The 26,142-nt window shown below is 32.9% G+C and overlaps 1 protein-coding gene across 3 annotated transcripts in view; it reads left to right on the forward strand.

Annotated features, from left to right (window-relative positions):
- The first annotated feature begins 20,420 nt into the window (after positions 1-20,420).
- The window catches only part of LOC143226049 (WD repeat and FYVE domain-containing protein 2-like), a 51,979-nt gene continuing 46,257 nt past the window's right edge, over positions 20,421-26,142 (forward strand). For all 3 annotated transcript variants that reach the window (XR_013014261.1, XR_013014260.1, XM_076456463.1), the window contains exon 1: positions 20,421-21,336. Coding sequence is in view for 1 of the 3 variants with exons in the window: in XM_076456463.1 (XP_076312578.1) it covers positions 21,179-21,336 (158 nt within the window). In the remaining 2 variants the exon portion in view is untranslated. The remainder of the gene's footprint in view (positions 21,337-26,142) is intronic.

The raw sequence follows: 26,142 nt of genomic DNA on the forward strand, positions 1-26,142 counted from the left end.
TCTGACTTTAATTCAGAGGACGAGTGGAGAACATCTATAGGTATTATTGATTGAGTGTTTTAGAATATGTTTCGTTGTTGGATCTCACACCTGAGCAGAATGAACTCCTTACTATTCAGAGGCTTCTTTTGATCTCATTCCACTGGTGGACAATTTAAAGAAAGTATTTCAGTGTGCCACATAATAGGAAAGGTCTGTAAACTATAAGTAAAAGTTCGTTATATTTCTCAAATCTGACGTCGAAGACACTTCTATACATTTCTTTGAAATGATGGACTTTTACACAGCTTTTAATTGACAAGGGAAAAGTGGAAACATTAATTTACATTATTCCTTTTTCATTAGATAACATTTAAGTTTATTGATAATGGAAAATTAGCCGTTCCTTTGTGAAAACAGATAACTAAAGATTAAGTGCCGTGGTCCAAAAAATCCTAACAGCTAACAACACCTCAACTGTGAATTTTAAAAAATCTCAAAAAGTTAGTGTTTTTTGTAATTTTTTGATTTTCTTACGATAGGTGTCACTATTCGTTTTAGAAATATACATACAATTACAGAAAATATTATTCCAAATTATTCTATTAAGGGAAACGGTCAATTTTCCGATTTTCAAAATATATAAGAAAGTTTAAAAAAGAAACTTTTCATTGAAAAACTTCTAATTACGAAACAAAAGATTAATTTTTTAGGTATAGAATAGAAATGTGTAACGAAATACAGAATTCTCATAGTAGAAAGAAGCAAAATGTAGCAAAGTACTAACTATGATTGAAAAAAAGATACATCATGTTAAGAAAAGACAAACTTTTAATTGCCAAAACACTTAATACAGACCAAATAAGATCAATAAAGGATGTAAACATGTAACAAAAAGTCAACATTTGATGATTTAATAAGGTTCAATCATACTATAACTAAAAATTACTTTAACAATTCCCTCTTTCCAATCACCCCATTAGATTTTGGTTTGCTTTATTTGGAATTTCGCGCAAAGCTACTCGAGGGTTATCTGCACTATCCATCTCTAATTTTGAAGTGTAAGACTAGAGGGAAGGCAGCGAGCCATCGCCATCCACTGTCAAATCTTGGTCTACTCTTTTACCAACGAATAATGGTACTGACCATAACATTATAACGCCCCCACAGTTGAAAGGGCAAGCATGTATAGTCTGTCGGGGATTCTAACCCGCGAACCTCAGATTACGAATCAAGTGCCTTATCCACCTGGCCATACTGATCCCTCTCCAATTCGAACTCATAAATTTCAGTCATTTGCAACGTTTTAAAATACAATTTTAAAGTAAAAAACAGGGTTTAGAAATTCGACATAAATAATATCAAACAACGAGTTTCACTTTCTAAAACTCAGGATCTAAAAACTTTACACATTTTCATTGAGAAAAGTTTGAAAAAAAATCATCTCACACGAAAGTACTACGGTCAAGATAAATATAGTTCTAAACTCCTTGATGTCTTAATTACCAAAGTGTATTATTGTTTAAAATATCATTAAAGAAATGAATAAAGTATTAATCCCATATGCGAACGTGTATTGTAACATCTTTCCCAAAGCTACAACACTTTCAATACACAATATTGTTCAACATATTCGCGCTCTAGAATTTAGAAACTGATGTTAAAAAATGTTTTTAATACGTTATGTTTTCGTAACTGAAATAGAAAAGTAATTGAGTCATTATAAGTATAGTAAGACCTCGATATTTATAAGAATTTGAGCTAAGTAAATAACTAAAAACGAATTTTGATTTAAAACTGTAAATGTCTATTATAAACTATTATATGATTCATCTCATTTATTGAAATGATTGAAAATAAAATTCAAATGCCCTGAAGTTCATAGATGGAATATTCCATGAAAATGTTAGGCCAAATTAAAGTTTGTGTAGTTTTATTTACATGCTTGTAACATGAGGAGTACGAAACTATGCAGCTGAAACGAATAGTAAATGTTTACTAGAGACCATGTATTCGTCGAATTTGCAGAAATCAGAAAAATAATTTAAAGAGCTTCAATGCAGTTAACTGGATTGTAAAAAATGTATATTTCATTTTTAAAACAAGTCTTGAAAATTCTAGAAATAATTTCATAAATGAAGTAAGGAAATATTGTAGAAAATAACGTTACTCAATGTTATACAGATGAATGTAATTCCCAATAAATTTTTTTCTTCAAAATTACACAAAACCTGCTTCATAAAATTACAATTATTTTGTGCAAAAAAATATATTGTCGAGTTTTTATTAAACTTAAGTTTTTAATCAACCATTGGTAGTTTTTGAAATCTTAGGGAATTTCTTCCTTTTCTCTCCAAATAGCTCTCTTTTTTGAGTAATCTTCTGTTTCTAAAAGAACAAAGAACTAAATTCTTAGCATGTAGCTTAAGTTTATAACTTTTAAAGTTTGATTTTCATGTGATTGTCATGAATTCTGGTTGGTATGAAATCCGTCATCATACTATCATATCATTAGAAGTGTAGTTTACTGTCTCCTATACATCAACATGTACATCTTCCACTGTTACACTTCGTTAAAGAGTTGGGTAGCTTGCAGATCACCATTGGAATTATAACTCAGACATGAATATTTATTGTTTGAATCTAAATGGCTCACATTGGGAGAGTAGTGATTATAAAGAACCACAAACCTACAATCATGGTTTGATTCCCCTCAGTGTACCTAGTGTGGCTTTCTATGCAACAACACATACACACGTTGAAAATACACATGGTATCTCTGGTGAAACTTAAAATCCAGTTATCATCAAACTGAACTAGTGTTTAGTTAAAGTTTCACCAAGCAAGTAATATCTGGTAAAAATTACCATTGAGTTAAAATTGAGTTAAAATCAATTTTCCAACACACAGAGAATGTTATATTACATTGTTAACCCTTGATTTCGCATCTTTCCCGTGAATTTCAGTGTATAAAAGTGAGCTCTAGATGATACATTCCACAGAATTTTTACTAGTCACTATTTCTGTTTTCTCAATTTACTTTCAAAATGACGAACATAATAGAAACGCATTCACAGCACAACGAACAACCCAAACCATACCAAAAAGAAAACTAATCTGGCTAATTACATATAGATAGTTAAGTGACGTCCTTTTAGTTTCCCTCATTAGGTACTAAGGTATCCTGTATCCATATGGTATCCTATCTTCATACACTTCATTAGCTTCTTTCTCAGATCACTTGTCAAGTTACTTGAGCAGGGAACAAACTTTATCGACATGCTATACACAGTTCACATATCTCATATTCACTGTAACTTATATACTGTAGGATGAACTTGTCGGATCCGTGCTTCTATGCTCCTGGCAAATGCCACAACCACACCACTCACCATGTTGGAATATTCACTGTTTTACTATTTGGCTATACTACCTCTCTTTTTTTTGTGCTGTTTTACACAAAAACTATTAAGAAAACTCATGTGCATTTGATAGTGTAGACCTCAAACATTTTATACAGATTCGAGAGCAACTTTTCCTTTTGGTAGCGTATCATAAATGATGTCCATGGAAAGAGATATTTCCCATTAATATTAGAGGTAGCTGTAAACAATCTACTTTTTGTTCTTTCTACTATTGTTGATTACAATAAGAGTTTTATTTCATTCAATCCCTTTTGGTTTAAAACGATTTACTAACATCTTTATAGTTTGTGTTATGTGTGCCACCTAACTATCAAAATGTGAATGATAAGATGAGGTATGTATTTGCTGTCGGCATAAGAATTTTCTTTTACCAGTCATATAATAGCATAATGCTTCATAAATAATACACTCATGAGCTGATATGGAAACCACTCGAACTTGTCACTGCGACATTAAAAGTCGATTTATATTATCACCAGCATCAGTGACTACGAAAAACCAACAACCCTGAAAAAGGCAAGCGAACATTAAGGCTTCTTATACGGATAATTTTCGGTACTGGGAAGTTTGGTCACACTCTTTGCTTCTATGGAAATGCTCCTCCTATTTTTTGAGGAAAGACAGAAGTTCTGCTTCGTTGATAATTTCTTCGTATGTTGTCGATATTGAAATAAAATCCTGTGAAAATAGTTCACTGAGAAAAGTATATCCTAATATTCTTGTTGGTTTATGTACTGAAACAATAAAATGTATTTACAAAAATCTGGAAATTTATATATTAATTCAGAGTTTCCGTTAATTAAAGATGTTTATTTTGTATTGAAAACGTAGATGATATAACATAAAATTGCTTAACTGAGAAATGATCCAATTGTATAGTTTAACGATGTTTTAATAAACTTCATATGTTGGCATTTTTTACTCATCTCAGTTGGAGAACTCAAGCGTGATATGACGTCACACAGTGGTCTTCAGATACAATACTCCTATTAATGAGTATTTTAGTTGACTCTCGTGTTAACAAAATTAAACGTAGAGCAAAAATCTACCTGCATCCAGTGTTATAAAGATATAGTAACTTACGAGATTCTACTAATTTCTACATTTTTACGAATTTATACAGTGAGAGATTTAAGTAGCATACATCCATAAGATACGGAATTATTCAATACTCTACATTAATAAGCATTTCGTGTGGGGCAAGATTCTAATAATTCTATTAACGTGAATCCATAAGATGGAAAACGCTTCTCGAATGTATGGTAAAATCATCTCATACAAAGCGAGATTCGAGGATTGCTCTATCAAAATAACTTCCTTATATTTAATGTGTTTTTCTCTTCCTTTTACAGATCGTGAAAACGATTTCTATCATTTCTGGAAACAGTATTATTAGGAACTTTAAGAAACGTTGTGCAAATTACGAGACATGGTAACAGTAATGGCAAGGCTTTAAGTTTATTATATCAACACTTGCAACACGGATAAGGTTTCATGCCTACATTGCACCTAGTCACTAAAATATTATTGTGTATATAATAAGCAATCTGTTATATGCTGTTAAATGCATTTTGTCTTTTATGACTCTTCCTTATTTGAAAAAGAAACAGTGAAGTGATATATCGATGTTATTTAGATTAGATCACTTAAAACGTTTCTTGGTTTTTATATTTAGTTTTAATATATCAAATGTGGGTGCTTAAACCAACCACATAAGTTACCTTCATTGAAGGCACAGAATATATGTGCAACGCAGTTGATAGATCATGCAGATGATGCAATTATCAAATCAAAAATGGGTTGGACATGGGAGTGGGACTCCATTCTTACAGAACATTACAGAGGAAATTAAAAATGAAATATTTACTAAAACATTTGAAAAAAATTAAAACTCTATGTCATCACTGATGAAACTCCAACCATATCTAGTAAACTAGATTTCTGTTTGTTATGTGTCGCTAATAATTTTTCTTTTTGATTAGGTTTAGTTGAAAGAAAAGGATGCTGAAGTTTATAGACGTTTCTTTTAATATGTTTGCATGATGTATGATTTCATAGTGGATATTTGAAACATAAATAAACGCGAAATAAAGGCTGTGTTGTTGTGTTGGTATTTATGATGCATTTTGCTATTATTTGAACGGTAAAAGAGAAATCCTCATGTCGACAGCTAATTCGTACTTCATGTTATCATTTACATTTTGATAGTTAGGTAGCACACGCAGAAAAAAAACTATCAAAGAGATGCGAGCAAATTATTTTAGACCTGAAGAGATTGAATTGATTGTAATCAATAATACCAGAAAGAACAAAGAAGTTGACTGTTTACAGATACCTCTCATATTAACAGGAAATATCACTTACCATAAGCATCATTTATTATACGATACTGAAAAGAAGAAGCCCTTAAACTGTATAAAATATTTGAGATCTGAATTGTCAAATGCACATGAGTTTTCTTAACAGTTTTTGCGTAAAACAGCACAACAAAGAGAGGTAGTATAGCTAAATAGTAAAACAGTGAAAATTCCAACATGGTGAATGGTGTGATTGTGGCATTTGCCAGGAGCGTAGAAGCACGGATCTGACAAGTTGATCCTGCAACATATAAGATGCAGTGAATATGAGATATGTGAACTGTGTAGAGCATGCCGATAAAGTTTGTTCCCTACTAAAGTCACTTGACAAGTGATTTGAGAAAGGAACTAATGAGTTGTACCAAGACAGGATACCATACTGAACTTAGACAAACTACCTAATGGGGGTGATTGAATAAACGTCACTTAACTATCTATACATAATTAGACAGATAAAGTCATTAGTTTCCTAATCGATATGGTTTGGGTTGTTCGTTGTACTGTTAATGCGTTTCTGTTATGTGAAATGTCATTAAATGCATTGAGAAGATCATTTTGAAATGAAATAGAAGAAAGTTTATAGCAGCGAAGGGTTCCAAAACCACACTCTAAACTAATTTAGGCCTCATTTACAAAGTAAATGATATGGTTATGGAAATTAACTATCCGATAAATGAAAACGGCTGTTTGACGAAGCTGTTTGTATCTCTGGCACAGTTTATAGGATAACAAACAATATTACAAATTTTTAAAGCTTCTGTCTGACCACACTAGTAATCAGTACCACGTTTTCGTTAGAAATATGATCGGAGAAACTGAAATTACAAAACATAATTCGACCACATCGCTATCAAGCATCCCAAAGCAGTGATTTTGGTTTGCTTGAAGATGATATTGGATGTCGACGTCCACGTACAAAAGAGCGTCTGTGGAAAGAGGTCAAAAATTGGTTTTCTCTCTCTTCTCAATAGCTTATTACATTAGAAGAGGCGATGATGCCAAGCGATAATGAAAAATCTGAACATCATACTGAACATGGTACATGAAGTTGTGACCCGAAACCTGAAGCATGCATCTTTTAGTATCATTAACATAAGAAATAAATTGATATGATCTATGATAGGCTTGTACAAATTTAATGACTAACAATATATTTTTAAACTGTGATACATGTCAACAATATGAAACAAACTAATGTAACGTTTATTTAGTTTTTAGATTTAATGAAAAATTCTTGCAATTTAAAGACACGTGCTCTTGCTTTCTGTGTGTGTGTGTGTGTGTGTTGTTTTTTCTTATAGCAAAGCCACATCGGGCTATCTGCTCAGCCCACCGAGGGGAATCGAACCCCTGATTTTAGCGTTGTAAATCCGGAGACATACCGCTGTGCTAGCGGGGGGGCCTATTGCTCTGTCTTTCAGGTTTCGAGCACGCATTTGTGCGAATATAAATCCCACTGAGAAAGAAACATTCAACAGTGATAGTATCTCTCTTAGCTGGCTTGAAGTTGTTGTAACAAGAGACTTGACCACACGTTTTTAAAACAATGCTGACGATATCCAATGTGAATGTGCTCTTTGATTTAAAAGAGAGACATCTGGCGTTTAACGGGATTCGTTCTGTGTGACAGACAGGATACGTTTATTTGTATATTACTTTGGTACGTTTGAAATCTCGAACCGGAAAGAAATCTCTGACGTTACTTTTCTCGAGTTCATTATAAAACTAAATAATGGGGGAGATCATTTTGTTAAACAACTTATTGATGAGATAATTTATTAAATACTAAAATCATTCAGCATGTAAGACGTACTCAATAATGAAGTGTATGAAGAATCACTCTAACAGAGCTATGAATGAACTTCTCTACTGAATAACACTTTAATATTATTTATCAGAAATTAATAATTTTAGAGTAGCATGTATATTTGAAACTTTTTACTAAAACCTCTAGGCGTACTCTTGTAAAGTGTGTTATAAGATTGCATTCTAAGTATCTTCAACAATATAATTCCATTCTACTAATTAGCTTACTTTATATCAGTCTAACTAGATTGAGGAATGTGTAACTAGCTGGTGAAGTTGTGTGAAATCTTGTGTTTGGCGACAAGTATGATGTTCTATAACATACATATATTTTGCTGTTGTTGTAATTACTTTTTTAATTATAGTTATATTTCAAGGAAATAATATGCTTTGCGTTATTTAAAGTGTTACAAAAAAATTGTGGTGAAATATGTGAAATATATCAATTAAAAAGAATGGATCTTAACAGCGTATATGTCAGGGAGGAAGCTGGTCGTTGTACCTATAAGAGACTTACTGTTCTTCATTTATTTTAGTGTCTACGTTTGTTTCAGTGTAGTTTTCTTGTTTTGCCTAGTACGCATTTTGTTGGTTGGGTATTGCGTAAGTCCCGTCTGTTCTCGAAATCTGTAAAAGGTTCTTCAGTGTAAGAATCAACAGTACCTGTTTTACGAAAATGCTGGCGTGTTCGAACTTTGGTGAAGATTCTTGAGTCTTGAGTGATTCGTATAAAAGGCGAGAGACAGTAATTGAAAATTATTGTTATTGGTCAGCTACTCTCTCCGTAGGAAGTGAACTTGTAACCAGTGGGAGGTCAGTCAAGAACGATAGCTAAACAGCTTAAGTGAGGTGTGACAATAACAACCCAGAATTAATTTGCTCGTCGTGGACCCGTATCGTCGATAAAATATCCAGTGTTTGGCCGGATATAAGACTCAGTGTTGCACGTAAGTTTGTAAATCTCTTGTATATAAACCATCGTTTACAATAATTATTAGTAATAACCGTTATTGTAAATTGTATTTTTTATATATTAAAGTATATTTGTTTTAAAAAATAAAATTATATGTATTAATGTCTTTGGTAAATATCATAAATTTAATACATATTAACATTTAATTAACTTTGAAATTCAAACTCAAATTTGTGGTTATTTGAAATAGTAGTACGTAACTTGTTGCAAAATGTAAACTAGTTAAATATAACATTAATCGGCTAGAACTATGAATTTTCCAGGTTTACCTAATATAACAACAGAAAAAAGATTTTCAAACCAATGAATATAAGAAAGTTCATTCAAGAATATAATAAAATTCAAATATGTAGATATTTGATTATTGCGTGTCATATAGAAAAATGTAAATAACTACTGGAAAATTTTCAAAATATTTTTACCATATGTATTGACAGATTTAGATATTAAGGTGTTAATTTGGCGACTAGTTACATGAGGGCTATCTGCGCCCACCGCTAGTACAACGGTAATTCTCAGGATTTACAACGCTAAAATCAGAGGTTCGATTCCCCTCGGTGGGCTCAGCAGATAGCCTTATGTGGCTTTTCTATAAGAAAACACACACACACACACACATTTAGTAGTGTTAGACAAGAGAGAAGACATCTGGGTATCACCACACACCGAAAACTTCTGGGTTACTTTTTTACCAACGAATAGTGTTTTTGATCGTTACATTATAATTCCCCCACAGAAATGCATGATTCAGTTTACCTTATTTCAAAACTATAACTTATATGTCTGCAAATTAAGGAGGCAAATGTCTTGTTCGTGTTTATAGAACTGAAAGTACATGTCATTTGCTAACATATAGAACCTGCTGAAGTGTTAAGTTTAATTCAGATTAAGGATTCTATTAAAATTTATATAATTGTCATATATAATTATCGCAATATATGGTTAAACTATTTAACTAAAAAAAATTGATTTATAGCCAACTTTCATTCGTATGTTGTCGATGATAATATGATTTTCAAAAGTATAACATATTTCAGCAACAAATGGTTTACACCAACATACAAATGAATACATAAAATAAGATAGTATCACTGCAAAACATTCAAATAAATAATTTTTCAGTTGTTAATACAATTAAAATATCAAATTATTATGTTTTTATTATTTTAACTGATACTCAAAAATTGTCGTTAATAAATGATAGCTAGAAATAATGAAAGTAATATAATAAATTCGTAAACTGACTGATTGAATTAGCAAGTAACATTAGTGGTTATACGGTATTCTGTTTACACCATTTTACGCAATGTATAACAAAGATAAAAAAAGAAGAGTAATACACTAGAAGTAATTACTGTTGAAATTAAAACGTGCATCAAAATAGCGTTATATATATAGTGGATACCTTACTAAAATAATCCAACAAATGTATGTTACAAATAAAATTATGTGAAAAACGAATTAACATTTTAAAAAAGATAATATAAAGAGATAATTGCATCTCTCAATATAAAAAACATGGATATTATTTATAAATTACTGGGGCACAAGTTATCTACAGCAGTAAAGAACTGACCTCAGAGCAATAACACGTGTTCGAACTTTTCAATGTGATGGCTAACCCATTAATTTTATCCTCGACTCAGTCAAAGACAAATCATCCACAGAAACTATCAGATCCATATCACCGTCTAGTTTCCGAAATAACAAAATGTCAATAAGAAATCAAAACATATCATCAAAAAGTTAACATTGAAACTCGTTATGAAGTCCCAAAAACTGTGAGGTCATTACTAGTACATACCAAACCAGCTGCACAAACACTTTTTTATAATAAACAAAGAAATACTTTGGAGTGAATCTTAAAGATCACAAAAACAATGTTAGCTGATAAATACACAAATATCTACCTTTACAAAGCATGCCTTTCTCACATATCACACCACTAGATTGGATAATTAGAAGTTTCTCACCAAAGAGTTGTAGTGGAATAAACCAAAATTCAACAGAAAAAATGCCAAAAGTTATAGGCACGGGTTTAGAAGTCAGCTACCTTGGGTATCCCATTCTGAGAGTCGCAGGTTCGACTCTCCATCGTACTAAACATGCTTACCATTTCAGTGGTGGGGACGTTAAAAAGTTACGATCAATCTTACTATTCGTTCGTAAAAGAGTGCCAAGAAATGGCGGCAGGTGGTGATGACTAGTTGCCTTTCCTCTAGTTTTTCACTGTTAAATTCAGAATGTCTAGCATGGATAGCCTCTGTGTAGCTTTGCAGAAAATTCAAACCAACTCTGTATAATTATATGTTCAAGAAACAGTTTCAAATAATAACAGTGGCCCTGCAGCAGAGTCATACTGGAACAATCTCTCAAAGACATCCTTGCACTTATCGTTTTTTCAATGAGATCTGAGTCGTCTTGATATGTATGTTAAGAATTTTAATACCAGTAGACTTAAATACAGAGTAAAAATTAACTAAATGTCATACTAAACTAACTTGCTTTTCCAGAGTGATTATTCTTAATCTTAATTTGATTCTTTATTTCACCAAAAATCGTACTTTTTTCCATGTTTAGGATAGAAGAATGGTGTTGCTGAAAAGAAATTATGAATCAAAAGTTGTTAATTAAGAAGTAAAACAATATTGACTTTTTGTTATTATTTGCGTCAAATAATCCAAAGAGCTCAAAGAATAATAGAAATCATTACAATAGTGGTGCAAATAATAAAATTATTACAATAAAGAAATAAATAAACTCTAGGCATATATTCAAGATGACATGTGCTGAAAATAAAATTGAAAGTCTTATTGAAATGAGAAAATAGTGCAAAGAATGCTGGAAAAATGAGACAGAATATCAGAAAAAAGAACAGAACTCAGAAAAAGAATTACAATAATGACATACGTTTGACAGGATATTTACAAACCAAAATCAATTTTATTAAAGATAAAAGTGAGAAAGCCCCAAGGAATGCACAGAATAACTATAACAAAAAAATTAAATACAAAAGGACTTTGATGAAGTAAAAAAGGATTATAGCACTAAGGTCAAAGAAGAGAGAAATTGTATACAAAAGCACATAAGCTCTAGAATAAAATAGCTATTGTTTGTTTTTTTGTTTTAATTTCGCGCAAAGCTACTCGAGGGCTATCTGCGATAGCCGTCCCTAATTTAGCAGTGTAAGACTAGAGGAAGGCAGCTAATCATCACCACCCACCGCCAACTCTTGGGCTACTCTTTTGCCAAGGAATAATGGGATTGATCGTCACATTATAACGCCCCACGGCTGAAAGGGCGAGCATGTTTGGTGCGACTGGGATTCGAACACGCGACCGTCGGATTACGAGTCGAACGCCTCAACACGCTTGGCCATGCCGGGCCAATAAAATAGCTATAACCTGAATTAGCATATACAAGGATAAAACCAGGCATATCGCTTTCTGAAGCAGCCTGAGAACTTCAAACTGAAATGTCATTTTATTATTTGGAAGTGAAAAGCATATGATTAGGATATATCATAACAATTTTGAATATGCTAATCAACAATTCATGTGAAATCATCAATATAGAGTTGTGGTCAAGGGACATGTAACATAATTACATCTTGACTCTGTTTGGCATTGCAAAGATAGGACGATACCACCTAAATCTGACTGCAATTGGGAAAGGGTTGTAATAGTCTTCTCTGATGTCAAATATTAATTTCAAAAAGATGTGTCTAGATTGATGATTAAGAATTTCTAAAATAAGGATAGCCTGTGCACACAATGGCATTGGCAGACAAAATAATATGGATCAACTTGAGGCACCAGAATTATGCAGTAAGAGACTTGCAACAAATAACATCCCATTCGTAGTAAGCATTTGTCAGTTTGTAGCAGGTAATGGCCCGTTATTATAAAGGTCAGGGCCAAAAGCTATCCATGTGTCTGAGGCAATAATATACAACATAAGATATCTGTACTTTAAAACCAGGCCAACAAGATATTAGTTCAGAAAAACAACCCTCCCATTTAACTATCAGATGCTTGAAGCATCTAGAGCAGTGGTATACAAACTTTTTGAGTCAGGGGCCACAAACAGACTTCTCGTAATCATTGGGGGCTACAAAAAAGTGAAGATTAAAATCGTCCCACAGTTGTTTCACACAAGATGGACATCACATTTAATGACACACAAATAATGATTGCATCAAAGAGTTTGCACATTATTCTAAGAAATGTTATGATACATCAACTGTCACAAAGTCAGTGCGATGGATGGTGCTGCATGTCATCTACGAGCTTAGAAATGTCCGACTTGATGTTTGACGTTGAAAGACGCAAGACTGCTTCTAGATGATCATCAGTCAGCTGATTGCGAGTGTTGCTTTTGTTATGTTTCATATGCGAGAAAGCTTGTTTGCAGCAATACGTGCTGCCAAACATACTGGTGTGGACAAGTGTGTTTTCTTTCAGATAAGCAAATGTGTCAAGCAACGTTTTGTAGAAGTCAATCAAACTGTTTTCTCGGTAAATAGCATGCAGTTCATCAGATGCCTGGAGATCAGTAAGTTCGAGCTGATATTCTGCTGACAAGTCATCCACTGACACACTGAACGGATCAGCAAAATGTTTCATCAACAATCTGCATTGGTCAAAGTCATTAAACCGTGAGTTCAAGGATTCAATCAAGGTATCTAGCTTCCCAACATAAAATTGTGTGTCAATGTCCTGATTCTTCTGTAGCTGTGACTGAAAAGTTGGAAAGTGCAAGAAGTTGCCTGATTCTGCTTGCTGCCAGAACAACTGCAACTCTGTCCTGAAAGCTGAGACGTGATTTGCAAGCTGAAAGACAAGCTGATTTTTTGCCTTGCAACTTCAAATTCAGATCATCAAGTGTTGTGTCATGTCGACCAGAAAGGTCAACTCAGCTTGCCATGCTGGATCAGTCATGGAACTTACTTCTGTGTCTTTGTTCTTGCTTTTGAGGAATTCTATCACCTCATCAATCAACTCCCAGAATCTTCTGAGCATCTTCCCTTGACTCAGCCAGCGTACTTCACAGTGATACACAAGGTCACCATAGTTTGAATCAATTTCTTCAAGAAGACTTCGAAACTGACGGTGATTGAGCCTTCGTGATTTGATGAAATTAATGGTTTTCGTCACTAATGCCATCAGTGCCTGAAAACCAAGTTCTTTACTGCACAGGTTCTCTTGTGAATAATACAGTGCAACTTCACCAACTGTCTGTTCTGCTTTCCTCGATGCTTCATCAGCAGTGCTATCAGCCCGTTACTTTCTCCGGTCATGGTTGGTGCTCCATCAGTTGTCACACTTACCAGTTTAGTGAAATTCAATGAAACACTACTAAACAGTTGTTTTGTCTCCTCGAATAGAGCAGATTCAGTTGTCTGACCCTTCATGAAACCCATGCCGATTAGTTCCTCTGTGATATCAAACAATGACGACACACCACGAACAAAAACTAGTAGCTGTGCTGTTGAACTGATGTCAGTCGACTCGTCTGCTGCCAAAGAGAAGTAGACAAAGTTGGCTGCTTTATTTGTAAGCTGCCTTGTCACGTCTGCTGAGAGGTGTGAAATTCTTCGTTGAGCTGTCATACGATTCAAAGCCACCGTCTGTAGCTTGCGAACTGCTTCTGGACACAAAGTTTCCGATGCAGTAATCATACATTGCTTGACAAAATCACCATCAGTGAATGGTTGACCAGATTTCGCTATCATCAACGAAATATCGTAACTGACCTCACATGCTGCACCTAAATCTGCTGACTGCTTTGAGAAAACGTTCTGCTGGTGATTCCACGACCGCCGCAGAGATTTATTTCGAGCTGTTTGTTCATCACCGGCAACGTTGTGGAAATCTTTATGCTTCGACACATAATGACGCTTTATATTGGATACCTTCGCCACTGCTACTGTCGAATGATACAGAAGACAAATCACGTTATTCTGTTGTTGAACAAAACAGTATTGCGCAGTCCAATCATCATGAAACTGTCAGTTTTCGTCGTCAACTTTTCTTTTACGATTAGCTGCTATTTTTGTTACGAAATAATATCAAAATAGGGCTCGTAAGTAAATCTCGAAGAACAATTGGAACGCGTGAGATTTCGTAATTACGGAAATATTAAGTCACTGCGCCAATGATTAAATGCCTATGCATTAACGAGATTTGCTTATTAAATTTTCTTCATTGCTCGACACACATATGGTACCATCCAGTATCTAATTTAATGCATATTCTTCTATAGCTCTTAATCTTCGCGCAGGCGCGAACTCTCTATGTTTGACTTTCCCGTTGGACATCGCGAGCCACTCGGCGACTCGTCGCGAGCTGGATTTGGCCCGCAGGCCGGACTTTGTGCACCATTGATGTAGAGAATGAAATGTTTATTTGTTCTATACCATATAAAAATCATACCAGTCAAATTGCCAGACGTAAACACTACGGATTTCTGAGTGACTGAACTCAGTGACTGAAAGATGTCCAATTGGTAATGAATTTGAATCAATTAAAATTGCAGAAAACATCTAAAGATACAATTCAGGAATTATTGGATTGTTACATCAAATACTTATAAACTTCAAATGTCTCTAGCAGAGGTATAAAATAAACTTAAAGACTAATTATGCAATCGTTTCCTCTTACTAGAATAAGTAAACCGTAACAGAGTGGGTGTGTGGTATTCAGCTCCATTGATGTAAAATACATAAGTTTTAAATGTTTATTTATTTGCAAAATGAAGATTCTCTTTTAAAATAACTGTGTCAGTCTTCATACTTATAGACAGCTTAATTCTTTCTATTGTGACTTCACTGTCTATTGTGGATAAGAGGAGTTTTATATTAAAACATACTTAACAGGTAAAAATAAAAAGGATTTTAATTTACTCACAAAAATCAGAACAATCGTAGAAAATGTAGTACATCAGAATCCAGTGCTGAAGATGACATCACTAACTGTTTCGTGTAACATTTATGGAGTAGAAAACCCTTAATTAATACTGATTTGTACAAGTATCCGAACTTCCTCTTAAGATGCTCTCGCCACAGCGCTAGGATCTCAAAAACAGTCAAAATGGCACACAATTAAAACCATAGTGCACAATCTTAGCAAAGAATGAATAAAATGATTAGTCCACTTTCGACACCTGTTTAACAAAAATGTCATTTTACATTCAGAGCGTTTTGAGAAATTTTTAAAAAAATATTTGAATATTTGACTAAATATATATTTTAAACTAGTTGTGTAGGGGTGAAATTCGTGATTATTCGTGATCACAGGTGTTTCAAATGAAACTCAAAAGATATATTTCCTGAAAAAAAAGTTAAAGAAAACTATTATAAGTGTGGAAAACAGGAACATTCATGAATCACCTTGAAAATGTTGTTAATTTGTTATATCGTTCATTAGATAAGAAAAAAATCTAAAAAACTATATGTTATTAGAATGCACTCGACGCGATATGTTCAAATATGATGTAAAATTCTAATTTTAACACTGGCTTTTATAAACATCTGAGCCTTTCACGATTTTAGTTACATTTTCTCATAAGAAGTGTTGTGCACCTGCTGTTGTGTCTTGGATCTTCTCATTCCAATTAGCCTACAAAATGATCAAACAAGTTTCTCTTTGCCTAGTCAGTACTGCCTAAGCTAGATTTGCATCCTTCATTCGTTCTTCCCAAACCATCTGTTAATCATTAGCTACAGTAAACGTTTAAAATCATGTCTCAGTGTTTTTACGAAAAATCAGTACACCTTTCTGCATATATGACTGTATACACGAGTACTACATGATATATTTTTTAATTTATGTCAGTTGTGTTTTAGTTTTTTGCTTAGCATATAGTGCCCAAACTAGATTTCTTTCCTCATTTGTTTTTCACAAAGTTTCTGAATTGTTATTTGAGGTATTCATTCACCAGTGCAATGATCACATCATGTATGTTTTGACATCTCTGTAGCTTTAATGTTTTTTACTCCCTCAAGGTGTCTAGTATCAGGACTTTCAACAAAAAAACAAGGTTTTACGTTATTGTGAGATAATCCATTGGAACTTTTGTATTACAGGTCTGGTCAATGACTGATAACAATCATACTTTTGCAACTTTGGTATCACATGTGTACTCATTCAGTACAACTTTTTGAACTGTTTGGGACATTTTCATTACACTTGATCCACAGAAATTATGAACTTCTTAGTATTTCAAGTAGTGTTATTAGTGTTAGGCAAACATTACAGTTGCAATGAATTCTTTATTTGTCGTGTTGTTTACGTGCTTAACATCCATCAGTACATAACCAGCTTAATTAAATTGCAACTTCTTCTCTATCCTGTACTTACGGCAATATCAATCCAATTCCACGTTTGCTGGAATTAGTATCCTACAGAAAAGAATAATTGTTATGCGGTATGCCAGCTCTATAGCTTGTACTAAAATGCATATTAATGACTGAATTACATAGTAATAAAGAGCACTTCTCCAAAACATTCATTTTAACTTTAGTCAAAGCAGACATTAATACATTCATCTTCAAGCAGTTGAATAAGAAGAATCGGTAATACAACAAAAACCTTAAAAAAACTATAAATCTCTAAATGTTTCTTCGTTCAGTCAGTTCCTAACTGATGCGGTTTTCATAGGGTCTGTCAGAGGTCCATCACTTCCACAATGTGATAGAGGAATTCCGTTTGTGCCTGCACACTGCTTTGGGTTTCATTTTTCCCCCACCGAACGACCATTACTAGATTCTCAAAAGCAGACTAAATTTGCGACCACACACCAAGAAATCGTGAAAAATAGATCAGGCATCTCTTCTAATACAGCTCTTATAGTGTAAGATCTATCAATTGCTCGAAAGTGTCCGGCACCTTACACAGATCAAATGACATGACCTGGAATTCATACAAACTGTTTAGCATGCTGAAAGCAGTGTTGGACCTGTTTTTAACATGTATTGCTGTATATATTTAGAGGTAAATTACTGTTGTCTAAGCGTAACAACCAAAGAATGCTACAAACATTACAGCATATTCAACCATAAAAGTTTCGTATTTTTAGCACTATACTGAACTTCTATTGTTTTTGCAATCATCAACCAATGCAATCACATGTGTTTGCTCTCAGGCAGTAGATATCGTAGGAACTAGAGCAATAAAGTTAGTTCCAGCCACTTCTCCTTACCATGTTAATAATCATTCCAGCAACTATGTATTCCTAATTATAGAGTAAGTTGTTCCCGTTTTACTATTAGACAGATAACTGATCACACATGATGAAATTTGACTAATGTGCTTTTCATACTGTTTGCTAAAAACGACCTGCACTTCATTAGTTTTCTACTAGAGTAAAAGTAACCATAGATTTCCTCAGCCCTCTTGCATATAAAGACCAGTTGGGTGAAATGGGTGATTTCTCCTATCTTAATTGGTGCCAGTGTTTGAAAAATTCACTTTATGGTATCCTACCGCCCAGCCACCAAAATAGATACTCCTACTTCCCTTCCAGAGCAGTGTAAAGGTAAATTATTGCAGCACTTGCTGAAGTATGACGATTATGGGAAGCCTAAAAATTACTTCCAATTCATTTATAGACATTGCAACTGTTTGAAAACTCTAGAAAATGTCTGTGGATAGGTAGCTTTTTCAGTAACCTAAATTTTAATTCTGTGATAAAGCCATATTGGGAGGTACAGACATTGAAGCTACCAATACATTCTTATGGGTCAAAACGTCTGCACATTTTAGTTCCTCATCAGAAAACTTAAATGATTCAAGCAGTGGTCCTTTATTTTGAACATCAGTCATTGGACTGCTTGTCCTTAAATTCACCCTTTCCAATCTAGAAATGTTTCGGGTTTCTGTGATTGTATGAGAAATTTCACATAACAAGTGGTCAAGAAAGTTATTAAGTTAATGCCATTCTAGCTTTGTTAGTCTACTGAGGTCACGCCTGTTCTAACCTCAAAGAAATGATTGTAATAGTTTATGCTGTGCAATAATATAGAATTAAGTGTTCTTTAGAAGTATGTTCGACAATGTTTAAAGGTTATGTTCTTCTTTATGCTTGAATGATAATTACCAGCGCTTGGGTAACGCTAGTTATTGTAGGTAAATCAAGTTTTATCTGTGAAACAAGGAATGTTAAATTTAACTATTTTGGTAGATGACTTTGGATTGATCATTTAGAGAAAATAGTTTCAGTCCAATATAATCAGTAGCACGTTCTCCAAAGTAAAGATACCATGTCTTTATGTTACATTATAATAAACACTGTACTTTTGTATCTCACATTGTGTTTAACCTTTATATTTAATTTTCAAGAAATTGGGTATTCACAGAAACAGACTATAAATTTGAAATAAGTATTTTTTCAATATACTGTTATTCTGCGGACCTATCCTCCTGCTCTAAAGGAAATCACTTTGACATGGATATACCACAACAGCGCCAACATTTCATCTTATTTGTCTACTTTGTGGTATTATTATATGCATTGATGTACTCTTCTGGGAGTAACTGTATTTAACAGGAAGATCAACCAAGATATACATATATTACAAAATTAAAACTAGAAAAGTGACGTGATTGAGTTGGCAAAAGAAAACTGGATACAACGTTAATTTAACAACGTCAAATATTTTTACAAAAGAAGTCAACGTAATAGAAGGTTCACAATATTTTAGACAGCATTTTAGAAAGACGAATAGCATTTGAAGATTCTTGATGTTATTCTAAAGAGGTTCTTTGTGAACCTGACGATGACCAAGGAAGGTCGAAACGTTGTCCTCTACATAACAATTTTCCTCAACCTAAGCCAGCCGTTTTTACATATACATTTTTCTCTTTCGTATATGAAAAGGTCTAAGAGCACTCTGAAGTATTCAAAACATTTCGATAAACAATTTTATTTCTAAGCAAAGAAAAATGAAAAGACAATATTTTTCCAAGTACCACACTTAAATTCATTGATATTCATAAAGAAAATTGCAAGTAATATGCAACAGAAGTAATTTTGAGGCCAAAAGAACGCCAGAGTTTATTCATAAAACTAAGAGGGGAATAAAATAATGACGGCATCGCAATGTTAAGTTAGGCAAAAGTTCTAGTTTCGTAATGACCAAAGGTTTAGTTAAGTATCCCATTAAAACTTTATTGTGTGTATGTAAGATTATTTATTTTTTCTATTATGTGCTATAATAGGAAAGGTGAAATACAGCAGTTTTTTCAAATACTGAAGCCAGAGACTGGTCAACAATTTCAATGATAAACACAGATGGTAATAAACTGTTCATATTATTCAAGATACAACACGACTTCATTGTTTATATTATCAAACTTGTTAGTAAGTTTGGTCAACAGAGTTCAAAGTCCCATCATTACATTAAACTTCATTCTTAGATGTTTGTTGGTTTGTTTTTGAATTTCGTGCAAAGCTACACGAGTGCTATCTGCGTTAACTATCCCTAATTTTGTAGTGCAAGACAAGAGGGAAAACAGTTACTCATCACCAACCACCGCCAACCCTTTTACCAATATAGTGGGACTGACCGTCATATTATAACGTCCTTCAGTGAAAGGGGGAGGATGTTTGGTGCAACGGAGATTCAAACCCGCAACCCTCAGATTAGGAGTCGAGTACTTTAACGATCTCGCCATGCCGGACCCGTCTTAGATGGTTGTTGTGTTAAATATACTTTTAAAATATTTAAAAATATATTAAAACAATAAAATATTTACTTTATTTGTACGTGTGTGCTTACTTTAATTTTATTTATTTATTGTTTTGATATAATGTAAGAAATTTTATGTTCCCACATTTATTATATGATTTACCAATTTTCATATAAATATTTCTATGAAAGAGGGCGCAGTGTTACTAGTTATTCTGCGATGTTTAGAAAATTACGTGAAAGGGGTGTAATGAGAGTGATAGGTAAAATTACAGTATATTGAAGTGTCACTCGTATTTAATTCACTGCTTTGTTGAATATGATAAAGTATGAAGCATAACCTTTATATATTTTTGACAATACAGTGTTTTAAATCGCATTGGTTAGCGCGACTACATGCGCAATAAGTCTGAGCTTGAAAGTTGGCTTATTACTAATATTAGTAACGTCAGTGATAAGTCATGTGATTTTTGTTTGTGGATTATTGAGACGTAGGGTTAACCAACTGTATGAGAAGTTTTAAGATCTATAATAAAATGGTTTACTCACTCGTTAGGGAAAAAAAGTGAATGACAAATTGACATTTACAGCTAAGTGGGAAGTTATGAATTTTGTTCAAACATTAGTGTGAAGAAGGTTGTATATTTTTCCTATCCTTGAAATTAGATCTGCTTCTGATATTTTAATTAGGATTTGAGTTTTTGTAGCACGTGAGCTTGAAGCTACTGAGTCTGAAGACTGTAAAGTAGATTCTTTAAAAATTGTGTGTGGTTATACTGTAGTTAAAACCTTAAACCCTATCATTATGTTCCAAGCTCTATTATTTTAGTAAGTATCACTGATACTTTCAGAAGATTGTGTATATACTTAGTACAAGCTTCCCAACAAGTAAGAAAACTGTCTAGTTATTTCTGTGAGAGGAAACTTGCAGTCTGTGTTAGAAAAAATAATGGCAGCAGAAATTAAACCTGTTGGAGGAGCGTTAGGTAATTTGGGAAGTTCATGCAAACCTCAACTCCTTAACAAACTAGAGGGTCATCAGGATACTGTGAACATGGCTGTAATTATTCCTGGAGATGATGGAGTAATTAGTATCAGTGATGACAAGTAAGAATATTTTAAGTTCCATGCACACCTTTTGAACTTAGAATTATAAATGTGTCAGCTGTACTCATTTCTTTGTTATGCACTCTTCAATATTTAAATTCATAATATATGTGATGATAATATTGAGAAAACGTAATATGTGAAAGTTTTATATCATTGTATTATTGGCAGTACCCTCAGAATACAGTCCAGAGATAGCAGTGTATTATAAGCTGTAAGTAAGGCTAGATGTGGGTGTTATTTACAATGGCACAGACTCTGTAAAGAATTTTATTAATGTTAAAGAATATTGATATTTTTATTTTTAAATGGTGCAACTTGTGAATGTCAGAATTTTGAAGTATTTATTGAATGTTTTAAATGTGTTAAAGGTTGAAAAAAAATGAGAAAATAGCATTTTATCACTTGTTGGCCTTAATATTTTAAATTTTGAGATTACATTATTATAGTATTAGAAATAAAAGGTAAAAATAGTCATACCTTTAAAGTAATGAACAGTATTGCAAAAGATAGAATACATAAAGTATGTGATGAGTGAAAATAAAAAGAGTAGGATATTATCTTTTAAGGAATTAGCAAGGAAAAAAATAGCCCATGAACTGTTAGGTTTTTATTAATTAATAAAAAAGTTATGAATACTATCATCACAAAAGTTTTGTGAAAATTACTAACAATGAATAATAGTTTTTTGATAGTTTACTTTCTAGTAACTTACTGATTTATTTTCTATTATTATTACTTCATGGATAAAAATAAATGAATTAAAAGTGTTGTGATGTTTAAATATTTTGACTTTCTAAATTTTTTTTAGTATAATGTGTAGATATAAACTTGTAAATAATAAAATATTTGTGAACTTAAAATTTGCAGTGAATGTGGTATGTGTGTGTATAAGAACTTGTGCATAAACAATGAGATACTATATCATTATTCCCTTGTGTAGAAAAATTTGGAGTGGTCATGTAACACACCTAAATGAAAAATTAAGAAGCCCTGCTTTTGCATATTCTAAAAACATTATAATTAAGCTACAATCCCTTCTTTTAATATGGTCATTATTCATGATAAAATAAGAGCTAGCCAATCTGTTTGTATAACTTACTACTTAACAGTTTTTCGTGGTATATTCTATAGTTATGTGAAATATTGTCTACTTAATAGTACAACTGGTAGAATTTCCTATGAAAAACTGTTTTTAAGTACTAATTGATTTTAACATTTACCTCAGTGTTTATAAAGGTTTAACAAATTACTAAAAACTTCAAGTTAAATTTTAATAAAGGATTGTTTTATCAAAGATCCAAAAATTTTAGTAATGATGCTAATACTGCTGAATAGTTCTTCATGGTTAATAGTGAAATAAAAGTATAAATAAATTATTCAGAAATTAAATACAACTTTTATGAGTTAGTGAATAAAGAATAAATGAGAATAAAATTGTGACAAAAGAGTCACTGACATCTGAGATCTAAGATGAAACAAGTGGGATGACAGATCTCTTCAGCTGATCAGTTACCTCACCACGTACTATAAAAGTGCCCCATAGTAACTGAATTAAATGTAGACTTTTGAGTTTCATATACCAACAAAATATTTGACTTATATTAACAGCACATACCACATCATAAGTAAAATCATCTTACAAGTTGAAACTTCTTAGAGAATTCTCGCATGTAAATTTTATGAATAAGAAGCCTTATTTTGATCTTTCAAAATATGTTCGTATTACCCTTAATAAGAAAGTTTGTTTCCAGTACTTTTTATTTCATTAAAAAGTTGTATGTTAGGGAAACTCCCTTTAGTAATATTAGTAGATCTACTTGTGAGAGGTTTATGAAAACTAAGAACTCATTTCTATGATTAATTTGTTGATTTTTATAGCAAAGGGTCCTTGTTTTATGTATGTCTACATTTTACTGAGGTTTGTGGCCATGTATGTGTTCACAACTTTATTTTTGTCAGATGTCCTCTGTGTTCTTCATAAACTCTAACTTAACTTGACATGATCACATCCTGACTGACATGTTAAATACAAAAATGTACATATTTAGATGTCTTATAATAAAGCACACACTGTTGATAGCTATTGTCATGAAGTATTTATATCAATGAATATTAAAGCTCTCAAATTATTGATGAGCTTTGGATATTAAAGTTTTAATAATTATGAATATAAAATTTTGTTTCCCTAAAATATGCCAGTGGATATGGGTGGGGGGAAAAAATCCCTCAAATGACTGGCAGGATTTCAAAATAAAATACAAGGTTAAAATTAATATTTTATAAGTTATGAATATAAATGGTGTTTCTGTTTTAGCCCTAAGTATGCATGTAATGATTTAAAGTACATACTGTATCTATACTCCATACAATGAAAGAGGAAAATGGAAAAATCTTATCAGTACCCTTGGTGGCGGTTTTTGATAACTGATGTATATTTAGCTGTCATAGAAACTATGAAATTATGCATTTTAAGAGAAATTTCTTGACACATTCTGATTAAACCTTAGTTAGCAGGTCAAAATGAAAAAAGCAAAGGTGGAGTTACAGTATAAACACAAACCTTTCTCAAATTGCCCTTCAATGCTGTGTACTTGCACATCCATCCTCTGCAAAAGTAAAAAATGTTAGCCTACCCTTTTCTTTTCAGGAAGTCCATCAACTTCCTTCTTAAACTCCTTTGAGGTGCTGGTTTTTGCAGTTGCTAACAGCAACATTTCCATAAATCAGTCACACCTTCAGAAAGTAAAATTACTTGAACATGAGTCTAGACTGTTTTCTGAATCTTAAACTTTCATCCTCTCATCCTGTTACCTTCAGAATACAGTACAAAGAAATCAGTTTATCCTATTGATCTCTTGAGTAATTCAAAATGAGATCACTTCTTAAAATAAGCAAAAGTAATCTACACTGTCCCTGTAAGATAACCCTTGCATCCTTGGAATTGTTTTAATAGCCCTCCTTTGAACTCTTTCCAGTTTGTCAATATCTTTTATATACCTACTTAGAAAAGGATTCCAGAACTATACTTAAATTTCAAAGTTGTATAAGGGTTCAAGTTGGCTGGCCTATATTAGCAATGACCTTTCTGCTTTTCCCATTCAACAAAGCTACAGTCCATTTACCCAGTTTTGTTTTGTTTTTTACCTCAACCCTCACCATTAAAAGTTTCTTGCCAAATATTATTTGTTTCTTATCATAACATTTTTCAAGATCCAAGTACACTAAATCCTCACACTTAACAAATTGTATCCTTGAAAAACAATGACAAGCTAGTAATACAAGATTTCCATTGGATAAATCTGATTATCTAATAACAAAGGCAACTCTCAAATCCTGAGTCCTCTGGCCACAGTTTATTGGCATATCACAAGTGAAAGTGCATTTTCTTATAGCAAATCCACATTAGGCTATCTGCTGAGCCCACAGAGAAGAATCAAACCCCTGATTTTAGCATTGTAACTCTGTAGACATACTGCTGTACTTGTGCAGGGGCAAAGTGAATGAGAAATGCTTGCATATCTTTGACCTCCCTTATAATACTGAAAGATATTTTCCAGCTTTAGTGTTTTATCAGTTTTAATCCCTTGTTTCTGCTTACCATCAAAGAATTAACTAGAGAACACTTAATAGGACATGTACCTCTGCCACTCAGCCTTGATCACATTCAACCTTAAAAAAATATGAAAGTTTGTCTGTATGACCATTATAAATGGCCAGAACAATTTGTGTAGGACAATAAGGAATAATATTCTACATATGTCTGCCAAGTTTCATCTAAATCCAATCATTTTTCACTGAGTTTAGAACAAATATAGTGTAAAAAATATCTGCCTCTATTAACTGATAGGGTCTTTCTTGTCGTGACCTGGCTATGGAAAAGACCTTTGACCTTGTCAATTCCACAACTAATCACTTCTAAGTTTGGTCACAGTCCAAATTTATACAAATTTTCATCCATATCTCTTAAGCCATTTTCAAGAAGTCTTGTCACACACACACACACACACACACACACACACACACACACACACAGGGTGAAAATATAACCTCTGTCTACATTCAGTGGCAGAAATAATAAATGATTCAGGCCAATTCTAATATTTACCATAAAATATTTTTTGAAATTTTCTTATAAAGTAAGAGAGAAAAAACTTAAACTTGATTGCTTTCTTGTTTTTAAGTGCAAATTTCACATTCTAATATTTTGCATACCATTAACATACTTAAAACAAAGACAACCCTCATTGTCAAGGTTTAAAAGAGTCTGTCAACACTTTCTCCTAAATTCTTTTGGATTTGCTAACTTTAAATCAGGTTTGTTGCTTTCTGTAGAACTAAATCTTTCAACTTATCTGTGAATTTAAACTTCATAAATTTATGGTATGTATCCTTAATTTGCACCTTTTGCTCTTAGCAAGGCAGTTAGGTTTTATCTTCCCTGTTAATCTTTTGTGTTTTAAAGAATGTCTTTCTTGAATGGAAAAGCAGCTTATTTTTCAACATTACTCAAATTTGTCTAACATCGTCTATTAACTTTGACTGAATTCATTGATGATACCTTATGTGGCCTCAGAACTGGCTTTCTAAAGATTAAGAACTAACTTTTCATTTTCTTTTATCACGCCATGTATCAAAATATCAAATCTGATTATACAATGATAATTCTCTCAACTGTTTCTTTGGTAAACTCTTGCAATCGTAGTTTTAAAGTGGCATACCATCCATCTCCACCTGCACTCAAGCGTGCATGCACGCACACACCAATTTGACTTTCACAAAAAACTGTTGTTTGTTTATATCTTA

Source organism: Tachypleus tridentatus, chromosome 9 (assembly GCF_004210375.1).
Source record: "Tachypleus tridentatus isolate NWPU-2018 chromosome 9, ASM421037v1, whole genome shotgun sequence".
Taxonomy (NCBI): domain Eukaryota; kingdom Metazoa; phylum Arthropoda; class Merostomata; order Xiphosura; family Limulidae; genus Tachypleus; species Tachypleus tridentatus.